The sequence below is a fragment of the Cydia strobilella genome, chromosome 21 (genome assembly GCF_947568885.1).
Source record: "Cydia strobilella chromosome 21, ilCydStro3.1, whole genome shotgun sequence".
Classification (NCBI taxonomy): domain Eukaryota; kingdom Metazoa; phylum Arthropoda; class Insecta; order Lepidoptera; family Tortricidae; genus Cydia; species Cydia strobilella.
Genome location: NC_086061.1, coordinates 4,327,087 through 4,341,245, shown reverse-complemented (window position 1 = coordinate 4,341,245; position 14,159 = coordinate 4,327,087). Strand labels below are relative to the sequence as shown.

The following is a 14,159-nucleotide window of genomic DNA, read 5'->3' as shown; positions in this document are numbered from 1 at the left end:
TGAACATGATGAGTACCGATCTAAATTTAGATTGTCAGGTGGTCGATTCAGACTTCAGACAGTTTCAAGTGGTGGGTATTCACCCCAATTTTGACAATACATTGGTTGATGTGGATATACGCGTACCACCCTCAGTTCAGTTCACAATAATCATTATTGTCAAACGAAATGATAATAAACGTACAAACACCAGCGTCTCTTAATTCCGCCACCACTCATAATCAATTAATTACCAACATTAAAAACATAGATAATTACGTTAATAAAGCAAACATAACCAAGCAATGACTATGTAATTGCTATACCGGCCATTTTCCACTAGCTGCACTTGCGCATAATACTGCCAACATACATAGATCCCTATAGCACAGTAACTCATATACATTTCATAGCTCAACGAAGATTTATGCATTTTTAAATGGCCATTGTATTGTGACCCCTGGTAACTATACACGGCAGATGATTCTCAACGTTTAGCCAAATTTTGTGAGGGAAATATATATCTAGGACACAGTCTATAAAATAATACAGCCGACGAAGCCGTCTAGATAGGGCAATCGTGCGGGGTGCGAGGGGCGAGGGGCGTACCGCGCGCACCCGAGCTGCATACATACGCCATTGTTAGTAGCTCGGTACACGTCAAAGTCGTCGGTCCACTGTACACTTTTTACACTGTGCCTAATAGGCTACCTATACTAAGATTTTTTTACTATAGGCCTACCCCAAAACCGCAAAAATATTTGGCTCTCCAATAGAAAACATCGATATCTAATCTGCAAAAATGTATGAATAATCAAATTTTTATATTGCGATTTCGTGGTCGGTCCCATAGTATAATTAAGTCACTCAGTATGACCTATATAATTCACCTCGCCTAATTATGGCTAAGGGTCTCCCCACACCTAATATCGACGCAAAATCGGCAAAATCCGATAGAAAAAAGCTTTAGTCTACACAATAACAGCGGAAAAGACCTCGCTCGACGCGACGGCATCCTTTTCGCTGTTATAAAGTAAAACAGAGAGGTCTAGTTACGACGGTAAAATGTAAATAGCATGCGCAGGAGTCAGTGATGATAGTCACGCTCCGCTGGGCATCGCAATTGAGCAATGTAGGGCCATCTGAGTTGTGAAGTATGAGCATAATAGAAGATTGTGACAGGGAACGAAATGATGTTTTGCGGAAAAAATCAGGGCGTTCAATTTGGTAAGATTTGCGTTTAGGTACTGTTAGCAAACTATTAGCTTAACATTAGCATGTATTTATGCAGGGGTGCTAAATAACACCTTTGCTGATTGTACATTAATGTGGAACTTAGAGCTACGTGGCTACGTTATGAGCTCTACTCTGGCACTGGATGGAATCATGTAATGTTATTGATGCTGGACTGGACACTATCCTAATTGTTGCCACTTTTAATCTTAATCGCACTGCGACTGCAAATCCCAAATTTTATTCATCCGGCTTTAGCATAAATTACGTCAAAGTATATCTTGATTCAAAGGATCTGGCGCGAGTTAGGTATGTGACTGCAGTGCGTCGGGTATGTTTGCAGAAACAAATGGGTTTCACGCGATTATTCGTAAGCGAGTCTCATCCCTGGCGCAGCGTGTTCGTGGCAGTACCAATTGCATCCTATCCGTAGTGACCAATAGGCTAGACTGTCAGAAGTCAGAAGCACTGGATGCAGCTTCATGTTAGAGCGCCTATACAGTCTAGAATGTAATTGTAATTTTATGTTGTGTAACTTTATTGTTTTTTGTTTTTTATTTTTATTTTTTTGTTTTGTTTTGTGTTACATGTAAATATAAATTGTACCTATACTAACACACGGTCTGCAATAAATATTTTAATTTCAATTTCAATTTGTAGTTACTGAACTCTCAAAATTCCCATATAAAATCCGCGCGATGCTAGCTAGCATTTATAAAACCTACACATTACATCTCGCACGACAAGGACATAAGATCGAGATTAGAAGTCAGAGCGGGAGCTCTCCCCATCCCACTTGGCCCCGCCCGGCGCCCGGAAAACCCCGCCATCTTGGATTTTCGGAGTGAGGAAATTATCTTCAAAATGAGTTTTATGACGTGGTTTCATACAAATGGCAAGCGATACAGCGGCTTAATAATAGAAGAAAGAAAGAAAATTAACGTCACAACATAATACATAAAGAAAAAGAAGACATGCAGACATAAAAAATCAATGGACGCTAAAATATGATCCCCACTCAGTGTGATGCCGCGTCAATCCGTGGAAATCAGATTAAATCAAATATCATTTGTTATCAGGCAACTAAGGCCCATATATATATACCGTATAGACTAACATACCTACATATATTAATTATAATCTTAGGAACTAAAAATCGTTTTGATGTGACACATACTGCTTTTCACATCACCTATGAGGTAATTATGATGTTTAAAAATATTATTTAAGCTAAAAAATAATGTAAAAATAGTGTCCTAGAACAGAAAAGTGTAACTTTGATCCCTCCTAGCATGGAAGAAAAGTGCCACTTTAATCCCTCCTAGCAGGGAACAAAAAAGCCCTTTTTCGAATTGGTGATGTGAAAAGTATATTATATCCCTAGGGTAGTAAAGTAAGAAATGTATTAGATTACATGTAATTGTCGGCCAGGGCGAAGCGTGATGTGAGGCTTTTTTATTTACTGGCCGTTGTGTGTATACTATTTTTCTGTTACTTTGTTACTGCCGAAATTGCCTCTTTCCGCACGGAGAACAGAAAATATTGAAATATTGCATTGCTATCGAATTTTCGTGTCAGAATAAGGCAGCGCGGGGCAGCGGGGCGGTGAACGTATTGATCGCGCCACCGGAGAAGCCATTTCGTTAATCTCGTGCTATGTCTACTATCTACGTGCTCTGATCTTGTAGGTTTTGTAATCTTTGCTGTTTTTATGATCTGCACTGTAAAATCGTATTTTAATTGTTATTTAGACTCTTTAAAGATAAGCTGCACATTCTACTGCAATTATTATGCCTTACACGAAGATGTGGGGAATCTAGTACTATGTAAAAATTAAATGTAATATTAATTATTCACGATGAATTTCTACCTCTAATCTCTCTCTCTCTCGCTCTCTATATTGTAAGCCAGCTGGCATACCTACCTAGTAATGATGATAAACAATTTTCTCTATCGCTCGAACATGCAAGAGCGATACAGCGAAAGAAAAGTATTTCGGGGTAGCCTCCCTTGCTTGGTAGTCATACGTACCTAACTATTCCAGATATAAAGTCAATAAGTACTATTCTTTTGGAAAACTATCATTGAAAAACCTATTTTTGAATTTCTTTAGCGTAAAGGATCTCCGCAGTTTGCGCCATCTTACTCAATGAAACAAAAACAGGTATCATCACGAAACTGAACCAGCGCGAAAAAACGCAGTTATGCGTTGCGTTACATCCTTGCCACGATCTAATAAGCAATGATTGTAACCGAATATAATTATTAAAACTTGACGTTGAGACCTGTTCGTGATAACCTGTTGTGTACTCTCGATTTTCTGACCTGGATGTTTTTTTTATTAATTTAACAAATAGTAGGTATGTAGGTTTAATTTAGTCCCTAATTGAATAGGTTTTCTGGGATTATTTTTAATTTTTAGTCAGTGGCTGTATTAGTCACGATTGCTCAGTATCATTTTAGTAATACAAGCACAGTTAGGGGGATGGGGGAGGGGGGTTCCATTGATTTTATGTATTAGGCATTATGTACTTAGTGCTTGATAGTGCTAGAATTAGTGGCCATTATGAAAAAAATCTAGAATATGAACCGACAAAAAAATATTTTTTTAAGTAATTACCGAACCTGCTCAAATGGTTAACCAAGGGATGAAATGATGCCTTTCACCATAGTTAAACACTCTACTTTTCATTTCGAATGCGAGAAAAGTAAAATACATGTGCATTAAAAAACACGGCTAAGTAGAAACTTCAGTAGTATTTCTTAAGGGTACTTACAATTAACAATTTAGGTAAAAATATCGTTAGGTATTTATGGATTGGGTTAATTATCAGAATGGAAATTGTACAACAAATCCATTTAAAACCAAAATCTTAATTGCTTATCGTAAAAAAGAACAAAAAAACGTACTTAGAAAATATGCTCTAGAGCGGAAACGTATCATTTTCTGCACACTTTTTAGAACAACAACGACCCATTTTCAGAGCGTGAGAAATGAAAAAGCATTTTTAAAACGCCTCGCTCGCTCGGCCAGATTGTTTGTTTAAATAGTCAAGGAAATAGAGAAATAACAATGCATTTAAAACGAAAACGCAGACCGTTTTCAAGTCCTTTCCAAAGCTGTTGACTGAAACGGGTGACGTTGCCAGTTCTTTGTGCTGGCAACAATGAAGCAGGAAGCGTCGTAAAAGCTGTTCGAATATTAATTATGGGATGCGGGGTGGGGGTGGGGGTGGCGCAGCGCCTGGCACCGAAATCCTCACGTAGGCCGGGAGCCGTCACCCCATTTTGGAGAAGACTTTAGGGTTACATCACCTACTAATTAGGTCGAATAAAATTTCAGTCCTGAGAATGTTTATGTCATAATTTATCGTACTATTATGGATCTTTGGATTCAAAAAGTCAAATTACCCTCTGGAGTCTTCATATTACACTAGCTTCTACCCACAAATGCGTCTGCTTAGATATCGTTTCATATCCCACTTGCATAGTAAAGGGATTATTTCTGGGATAAATGCTATTCTATTCTTTTTCAGGACACAAACTAGTTCAGTTTAAGCAAAGAGTGTATAATATTATAGAGCGGTACTGTCATAGTACATTTTGTAACCACAGTAAATTCACTGCCATCTATCGACACACTTTAAAACTAAAAATGAAGATTTATAAAAATACGATAAAATGTATTTAAATATGGATAAATGTTTTTTTTTTATTTGCATTAATTATTTATATGATTTTGACCCATGTTCTTTCACTGATATGCGTTAAAATTGTTAAATAACAAACGAAACCGTCAACGCCCTCTATACGAGAGTAGGCCAAAGGTACTGGCGCCATCTGATTTTTATTATTTATTATTTATTTATTTAAGCTTTATTGCACAATACATAAAGGTACAAAAGGCAGACTTAATGCCTTAAGGCATTCTCTACCAGTCAACCAATGGGTTAAACCAGAAAGATTAAGTAGGTGCAGTGACTTTTAAAGTAAATGAATTTGTAACCAAGACTAAATGAATATAAACTATATTGTAAAACTTACACATATACTTAATACAAATAAACATACATAGATAGATACTATACATATTTATATACCTAGTGCGAATCACTAAGTTGACGAAGAAGAAAGTTTGATCTGATCGAGAGTCAAAGTTTCGTGATTTTCGAGGAACGTTTTTTCCTTACTGTATCCGTCTATTACGAAGTTATATCTATCTTTGGTTTAAGCGTGAAGAAGTGACATACAGAGAGACGTATTTATAATACATTATTAGTAGGGATTGTTTATCACAGAATATAGACAAGTCAGCGAGTATTCGTAAAACAGGTATAAGTAAATGATTGCCACAAACGCCCTGAATGCGAGTACTGGAGCTATTAACTCTGCATGAGTGCACCGATGCGTCGTTACGACACCACGGCACGCATCGATTTCGTTATCTCGGTAATCTCTGGTCTAGTCCTGTTTCAGTGGCGAGTCCAGCCGTCATTTTACAGGCTGATTATACACTGAGCGAGATGTCATAAGGTTAGATAGGAAAAGCTAAACTATGCGGCAAGTCAGATCCTTATCCCTAATTTTTCTCTTGCTATGAGCAAAATAAACTACACATGTTTCCCTTGCCCCACATCACATCATACGAAATATACTCGTAGTGACGCAAAACTTTAGTGCGCAGGGCAAATAAGTATAGAATAAGTATCAAATAGTAGGTATAAAAGGTTAAACGAAAGCTCATATTTTGTCATGTCGAGCAAGATTATCGCTTTTATTAGAATTCTGTCTTAACGCACTTAGCACATACCTAGTAAATTACGTGATATCTTAATGTCTACCTGCCGTTTTGAAACAATTTTTTGAGATTGCGGAGATTTACCAATAAATTTACCAATAAATAAATACATAAATCAATCTATACAAAGACCAATAATAGCTTCAAACTTAGAATTACCTCCGTTAAGTGGTTGACGCATCACATTACTTAGCTAGTACTCAAACTCGTATCGGAGTCAAAAATAGTCTTGACCTCTTAGTCTGATCAAGATTTTCCATAAAGGAGCCAACAAAGGTTTCACGGAAAGAGCTGAGGCGTTGGGTTTATTCTCAACGCACGAGGTCGAGCGAGTCAAATATTCGTGGGTCAAGGCCGAAACACACCATCGGCCACAGTGTTAATTAACAATTCTTTAAGCTTTATTGCCAAAATATAGAAGGTCCGGGTCAGAAATGTGTTGCTTTCATAGTGTTCGTAGTATTCACATAAATTGTCCGAACAAGGGTGAAGCTGCTCCGTTTCAGCTTGGCAAAAACGCTTTTGTATAGGCCAATTTTCTTTACAGGTCGCGTTTCTCAATCGAAATTGAATCTATTCACATCACCTATTCGAAAAAGGGCTTTTTCTCAAAAATGGACGGCAAAGTCGACGTTGCCGGTTAAAAAGTAGGTCGCGAAGTGCGTTGTTTATGGTCAGTCAAAAAATTAAAAAGTTAAAAACATTGCAGTCTCGATTTCGGGACTGCAATGTTGCATACAAATTCCATTAATTGTCGAGTTCCAAACTTTTTTAAAGTTGAAGTGGCCATATCAAATGAAGGCATAGGTCCAATAAACAGCCAAACAGATGATCAGTACTTATTATTATAATGTTGGTACCGCGACTATTTAGGTGTCTCAAATAGGTTGGCGTATTTTCAGCAGAAAAATACACTTCTATTTTTAATAAAAAAATAAAACGGCGGCAAAGCAAATATTATTACTTTTTTCTGTGAAAATATATACATAAGAATGTTGCTTCTGTAAAATATTTCTATTATATAGGTATTTGCATTTATTGCGCCATTTTTGAGAAAAGCACTCACGCAAGCACGCACTTGGGTGGAGTGGTGTGATGACCTCCCCGAGCGGGAGACGGGGGGAAGTTTGGGTGGGCTTCGGCCCGCCCAAAGGTCCGTCTGTCTCCTCTGGTCCACCCTGGGCAACGTCACTAGCGACTGGCATTCGTGCCTCTTTCTAGTCACGGCTAACATCCACACTGGTGTTGTCAGCAGGAGTGGGTTACTGCTGACAACCTACACACAACCCACCTGTGCTAGGACCTGCACAGTTGAGCGCCGTAAGCAAGGATGACGGGATCCTGGCGATTGAGCCATTGCCAACCCGCGTGGCAACACGTCTGCTTCGGCCCGAATTTCGGGCGAAACGGTGGCCCGGGCTACTAGCCACAGTCCGGGAAATGGTCTAGTGAGGTACCGTAGGTGGACTCACGGCAAGAAGTGGGAGGGCCGCAGAGGTAGTTTCGGCTGCTGATGTGGTGGTGAAAGGCCATGCTGAGGAGATTCGTTTAGGTGATTCTGGCGGAGGGCGTCTGACCTGGGCGACCCTACGTCCCACCTTCACAAATTTCCGATGTCGCGCAACTAGCCAACTTCTCACTTCTATACCCGAGTCGGTGTCCTAACGACTGAAAGCACCTTTTATATGTGCCGGTAAGCGTTCCCAATGTTGTGGGCCCTTGTAGGGTGGGAGCCGATGAGGATGAAGATAAAACGTACGAACTATGGATAACAGGTCGAACGAAAACCCCCAAGCTGATCCAGCAGCGTTCATCGCTAATGGTGAAGCCACACATGCGAGACAAGCTGTCCCAGAGACAGTGCGTCAAGCAAACCACCCGGCTGGTCAGCAACCTAGTTCATCTGGGGAGCAGACTGGCCCAAACACATTCCAGGACTGGCAGGTAGTGGACCGCAGGCCCAAGAAGCGACCCACTAGTGGGAAGCCTCACCCAGCCAGAGCCGGGACTTCTTCCTCTTCCAACCCACCCCCCCCTGTTCAACGTCAAGGTGGGGTGGCTAAGAAGAAGAAGAAAAATAAGAACCAGAGGCGCGCGGCTCGGCTAGCACGAGAGCAGCAACTGGGCACCACACAGACACACACACACACACAGACACACAACCCTGCAACCGAGGAGGGAGCACGGGCTTCTCAGAAGCCGGCACCCGAACCGGCGCCGAACAAGCAGGATGCTGCTGGCAAGCCTCCGCCGAAGGGGAAAGGTTCCATCCTACCCCCTAAGGCAGGAAGGTCGGCCAGTAGCCCTGCTGTTCCGACTGCAGTTCCACCCAAACGACGGCCAGGCAAGTTCGCACGAGCCACTGCTAAAAGGACGCGAGAAGAGTCCTTCTCCCCGCAAGGAGATAACAAAAAGCAGCGACTAGTGAGCCCCAGCCAACCGAAAGCGTCGTACGCACAAGCAGCGGCATCTGACCTGACGATCGTCATCACGGACGCAAAGTCGGGTAAGATCTCCGCTGAAACATCCCACGCCATTCTCCGCGGGTTGCACCAAGCAATCGTGGTGGAGGCGAGGAAGAACATCGTGGGAGCCCGGCCACCTAAATTCAAGGGTAAACCGGTTTTCGCTGAGGGGCAGCTGAGGGTCTTCGCAGAGGACGAATACTCGGCCGCCTGGTCTCAGCGATGCATCCAGTCCCTAACCTTGCCAGACATCTCCCTAACGGCAGTTCGCCAGTCGGAGATGGCAAGGAGAGTTAAGTGCGGGCTCCTTATACCCAACATCAACAACTCGTCCTGGGAAGACGTCCGTCAGGCAGCTGACGGACTGAAGTACCAGAATGAATGGGCCAAGGTCGGCACTTGGTCCATCATTGAGATACTGCGGCAAGACCAGGGGTGGTTTGTCGCCTTCACAATCCCCGAAGACCTCGTCCCCGCCTTTATGGAGAGGGGGAGATCCCTGAACTGTGGAGTGGGTAATGTCTACCTCAGGTTCAGGGGTCCCGGAGGCAAATACCTGGACCAGCCTCCCACCCTGCAGGACTCCACCCTAAGGGTAACGGGAGCACAGGTCCCTAGTCGACAGGCCCCGGGCACCCCCGGTCAGAGTAAATCTGCCTCCGGAGAGGAAGTTGCCCCCCCATCGATGCCCAAGCCAACGACAGCCGAACCCTCGGAGGATGAACTCCTTGGCACTGGTGACGAACCAGCCGGGACATCATCCGACGGTGAGTACCTGTCGGCTTGGATAGAGACGGGGCTGGCCGACATGTTGAAGGAGGGAGGGGAGATGCAAGACGGAGACCCCACCACCGACAACATGGACACCGGCTAGTGTCCTACAAGCAAACCTCCAGCACAGCGTGGCCGCTACGGCCCAACTGAGACGCTGCCTGGTAGGTTTGCCAACAGCCGTTGCCCTCCTACAAGAACCATGGGTGGGCAACGGTCACATACGCGGGCTCTCCGACACGAAAGGTAAGCTCTATTACTCCACGGTACACGCCGTCCCTAGGGCTTGTATCCTAACCACTAACAATATCATTGCACAACCGCTCACTGAGTTCTGTTCCAGAGACCTGTGTGCGATTAAACTACAAGTTCCACTGCCAACAGGCTGTCGCGACCTAGTCCTTGCCTCGGCGTACATGCCCGGAGAGGACGAGCCGCCGCCCGCCGAACTACAACGACTGGTCAGCCACTGCGAGAGAGCGGGCCTCGCATTAATCATCGGGGCCGACTCCAACGCACACCACCCGCTGTGGGGAATGGAGACCAGTAACAACAGAGGTAAGACACTTGTTGAATATCTTGTGACTACTAATCTAAACATTTTAAATGTAGGTGCCGAACCAACATTCGTAAACAAACGATGCAGGACGATTATTGACCTGACTCTGGCTTCGGAGGAGGTCAGTGAACTAGTCATGGGATGGCACGTCTCCCAGGAGGCCTCTTGCTCAGACCATAGATGGATTCGCTTCAATCTACTAGCATCTAGTGACACACCAACCGCCCGAAGGAATCCCAGGAAAACGGACCGAGCCACTTTCAGGAAGGTCCTAGGTGAAAGCCTCGACCTGCTTCCTCCGAGGGACGACTTCCGGGAACCGACTGAAATAGAACAGCAGGTAAACATCTTAACCGATGCCCTCGTAGACAGCTACCACAAGGCGTGTCCCTTAAAACCACCGGCAAGGACTGCCATAACGGGACACAAGTGGTGGGGTCCAGAACTGGAGAGACTCCGACGGAAAACCAGGAGACTCTTCAACAGGGCCATGAACACAATGGCCGAGGTAGACTGGGACAACTACTATGAAGCCAAGGCCAATTACAAAAAAAGACTGCGGTACTGGAGATCCTTATCATGGAGGAACTTCTGCAGCAGCATCGAAACACTAGACCACGCCAACCGTGTAAGGAAAACATTAGCGTACAAGACCACATCGCAATTGGGCTCACTCCGGAAACCCGATGGCACGTACACATCTTCCCCTGTAGAGACCCAACGCCTTCTCCTGGAAACTCACTTTCCAGGATGCGTAAGTCTCGCCGATGAAGATCAGCAGGATGAGGTATACAGTACAGCAGACAACAACTGGCAAATGGCGCACAGAGTCGTCACCGCTGAGAAACTCAGGTGGGCTATAAACAGTTTCCATCCCTTCAAGGCGGCTGGTCCGGATGGGATCTTCCCTGCTCTCCTACAGTGGGGTCTAGAGCCCATCCAGCAAACCCTGACCAGCATCATGGCAGCATGCCTAGCCTGGGGGTACGTGCCCAGGAGATGGAGGGATGTGAACGTGATATTCATACCAAAACCAGGTAAGAATGACTACACGGCGGCTAAATCCTTCAGGCCCATCAGTCTCACATCATTCCTGCTGAAAACACTGGAAAAACTGTGCGACAGGGATTTGAGGGATCGAACGCTAAAGAACACACCGATGCACAACAACCAGCACGCGTACAGCTCAGGTAAATCCACAGAATCGGCACTACACATGGTCGTCAGCCGCATTGAGAGAGCCATCCATGCCAAAGAACTGTGCCTTGGCACCTTCATTGACATCGAGGGCGCTTTCGACAAGACCCACTTTACCAGCATAGGGAATGCCTTGGATAGCCACGGCGCGGAACCCGGACTAACAAAGTGGATTATGAACATGCTAAACAAAAGAACTATAAGGTATGCAGGTGAACCGCAGGCCGTGGCGGCGGTGCGAGGATGCCCTCAAGGGGGAGTCCTGTCACCTCTGCTGTGGAACCTAGTAGTCAACAACCTTATAACCAAACTGAACGAGAAACACTTCTACACAATAGGCTACGCTGATGATCTGGCAATATTAATATCAGGTAAATTTGCCAGTACAGTCTGCGATCTCACCCAGGCTGCTCTTCGGATTGTAGAACGCTGGTGTAGAGAATTCGACCTATCAGTCAACCCCACCAAAACAGAAATGGTAATGTTCACCAATAAAAGAGCGCTTGGCAACTTTACCAGACCAACACTTTTCCAAACCGAGCTACAGCTGACCGATGAAGTTAAGTACTTAGGGCTAACTCTCGACAGTAAACTCAACTGGAACAATCACATCAACAAACGTATAGACAAGGCGGGAGTTGTCTTTTGGCAATGCAGAAGGATGATTGGTAAGAGGTGGGGACTCAACCCAAAAATTACTCTCTGGCTCTATAAGACCATAATCCGCCCCTTACTCTGTTACGGTGCTCTGGTTTGGTGGCCAAGAACAAACCTAGGCAACGTACGAGACAAGCTACAAAGACTCCAAAGGCTCGCATGCGCGGCCACCACTGGCTGTACGAGGTCCACACCGACTGCAGCCATGGAGGTCATGTTAAGCCTTCCACCGCTGCACCTACACATACAACAAGAGGCCAGTCTCTCAGCGGTAAGGCTGCGAGCCCTTAACATATGGTCCAACATCATAGGAGCTCTTCACACAACTTGCCTGGATAAGGTATATGACGAATTTCCAGTGCTCAATTCGGGCACGGATCGGATTCATAAACAAGCTATCTTCGACAAAAGGTACAAAATACAGTTATACGAGGACGACAATTACGAAGGACTCAATCCTCGGGAGCTCAGAATCTTCACTGATGGGTCCAAAACAGACAGCGGATCGGGCTCTGGAACCTTCTCAGAAGACCTGAACATGTCAATCACCACTCCGCTAGGAGCCCATAACTCGGTATTCCAGGCTGAGTGCATGGGCATCATAAACGCGGCGGCTGCCATTACTGCAAGGAAGGTAGTAGGATCCTCCATCCGCATACTCTCCGACAGTAGAGCAGTCTTGATGGCTCTAAAAAGCCATATAGTCACATCCAAACTTATACACGAATGCCACGAACGACTAATGGAGGTATGTCATAACAATAAGATCACCCTACAATGGATCAAAGGACACAGCGGATCCCGGGGTAACGATGCTGCGGACGAGCTTGCCAGGCAAGGATCGAGTGCGGGAGCGATTGGCCCAGAACCGATCCTCCCGATACCGTTTAGCAAGGTACGTTCAATGCTGCTGGCACGTACAGGGAAACTACACACAGAACATTGGCTAAACCAGACTGGATGCAGACAGGCCAAACAAGCCATGCCTGGCATCAACGGAAAGCTCACAAGGGTGCTCCTTCAATTAGGAAAGACCCGACTGAGCATGGTAACCAGTGTCATAACAGGTCATGGACTATTTAACAAACATTTTTTTATAACAGGTGTCACAGACAGTCCCCTATGCAGAGGATGCATGGAGACAGAAGAAACAGCCTCTCACGTGGTGCTGGAGTGCAGCGGAGTGGCCCCATACAGGGCAAAACATCTCGGATCCCCGAGAGACCTCCCCGAGGTCCTACTCAACATCAAAGGTTTGATAGGTTTCCTCGAGGAGCTGGGCTGGCAGGACTAGCCCACCCCCATGTCACGCAAAATAGGCGCCAGTCGTCGAGTTGCGGAAAATCGCCCGAACTACAATACAATACAATACAATACGGCGGCAAAGCAAATCTTATTACTTTTTCTGTGAAAATATATACATAAGAACGTTGCTTCTGTAAAATATTTCTATTATATTTGTATTTGTTGCGCCATTTTTGAGAAAAGCACTATATATGACTCGGCTGGAAGGCTACTTGCTGGCTTCGGATTCAATTAAACGGACTTCCAAGGTCGTCCGTTTAAAACAAATCCTCAGCCAGCAAGTAGCTACTTCCGAGCCTCGACAATAATGTACTATTTCTTCCCTGCTAGGAGAGATCAAAGTGGCACTTCTTCCCTGCTAGGAGGGATCAAAGTAGCACTTTCTGTTCTAGAACACGTTTTTTTTTCTTTTTTGCATACCTACTGTATTTTTAGGTTAAATCATATTTTGGAACATAACAATTTCCTCACGGGTGATGTGAAACGCAGTATGTGTCACATGGTAGCAAAATTATTTCCACCTTGGGTGTTAACACTGAAATCCCTCACTACGCTTAGGATTTTATTATAGAATCCCTCGCTACGCTCATGATTCAATTATAGAATCCTTCGCTTCGTTCAGGATATCTTGATAGTTGTTTGCATAAATTATCTATGCATTTTTGTAGACTTCCAACAATGATGTTTTCAGCGTCGTCTGGCAACAGTTGTAGAAGTGATTGGAAATTTGGCGTTTCTTTTCAGAACAAAAACCAGTTACATTGCACCATAATTCAAATACAAACATTTTCGAAAACGTGCACTGAAATAAGGTACCTGAAAAGAAACAAAAATCGTTAGAAAGTATAATTCAAGATTGGTAAAAACACAACTAAATTTCGTAGCGGGTGCTACGAAATTCGTAGAGGGCTTATGGCCTTCAGTACGGCATGACCCGGCAAAGAAAATACAATGATCCCATAACTACGCTTTATGGGCAATACGACGTATATAAAGTCATTGGCCCCATATGGCCCCGTACTTTTAAAAGCTACTGTGAATGTTTTTAGTGAGTAGTAAATAACTTGGTAACATTAAGAGGTCAGGTAGACCCCAAGCTAATTGATCTTATTAAAAAAATACTATGCTACTAATAAAAAACAATAATAATACATACCTTTGTTGACAACTTCAATAATGATAACAATTAAAGAAT

At 44.1% G+C, this 14,159-nt stretch overlaps 2 protein-coding genes across 2 annotated transcripts; both read left to right on the top strand.

Moving 5' to 3' along the window:
- The first annotated feature begins 7,774 nt into the window (after positions 1 to 7,774).
- LOC134751255 (uncharacterized) lies at positions 7,775 to 9,762 on the top strand. Its single transcript, XM_063686639.1, has 2 exons — positions 7,775 to 9,492; positions 9,631 to 9,762. The coding sequence occupies exon 1, from the start codon at positions 7,775 to 7,777 to the stop codon at positions 9,347 to 9,349; it is 1,575 nt and encodes a 524-aa protein (XP_063542709.1). The 3' UTR covers positions 9,350 to 9,492; positions 9,631 to 9,762.
- Positions 9,352 to 13,019, top strand: LOC134751034 (uncharacterized). The gene is made up of 2 exons (XM_063686368.1): positions 9,352 to 9,804; positions 12,763 to 13,019. Exons 1-2 carry the CDS (start codon positions 9,663 to 9,665, stop codon positions 12,951 to 12,953), a joined length of 333 nt encoding a protein of 110 aa, XP_063542438.1. The 5' UTR covers positions 9,352 to 9,662; the 3' UTR covers positions 12,954 to 13,019.
- The last annotated feature ends 1,140 nt before the right edge of the window (positions 13,020 to 14,159 follow it).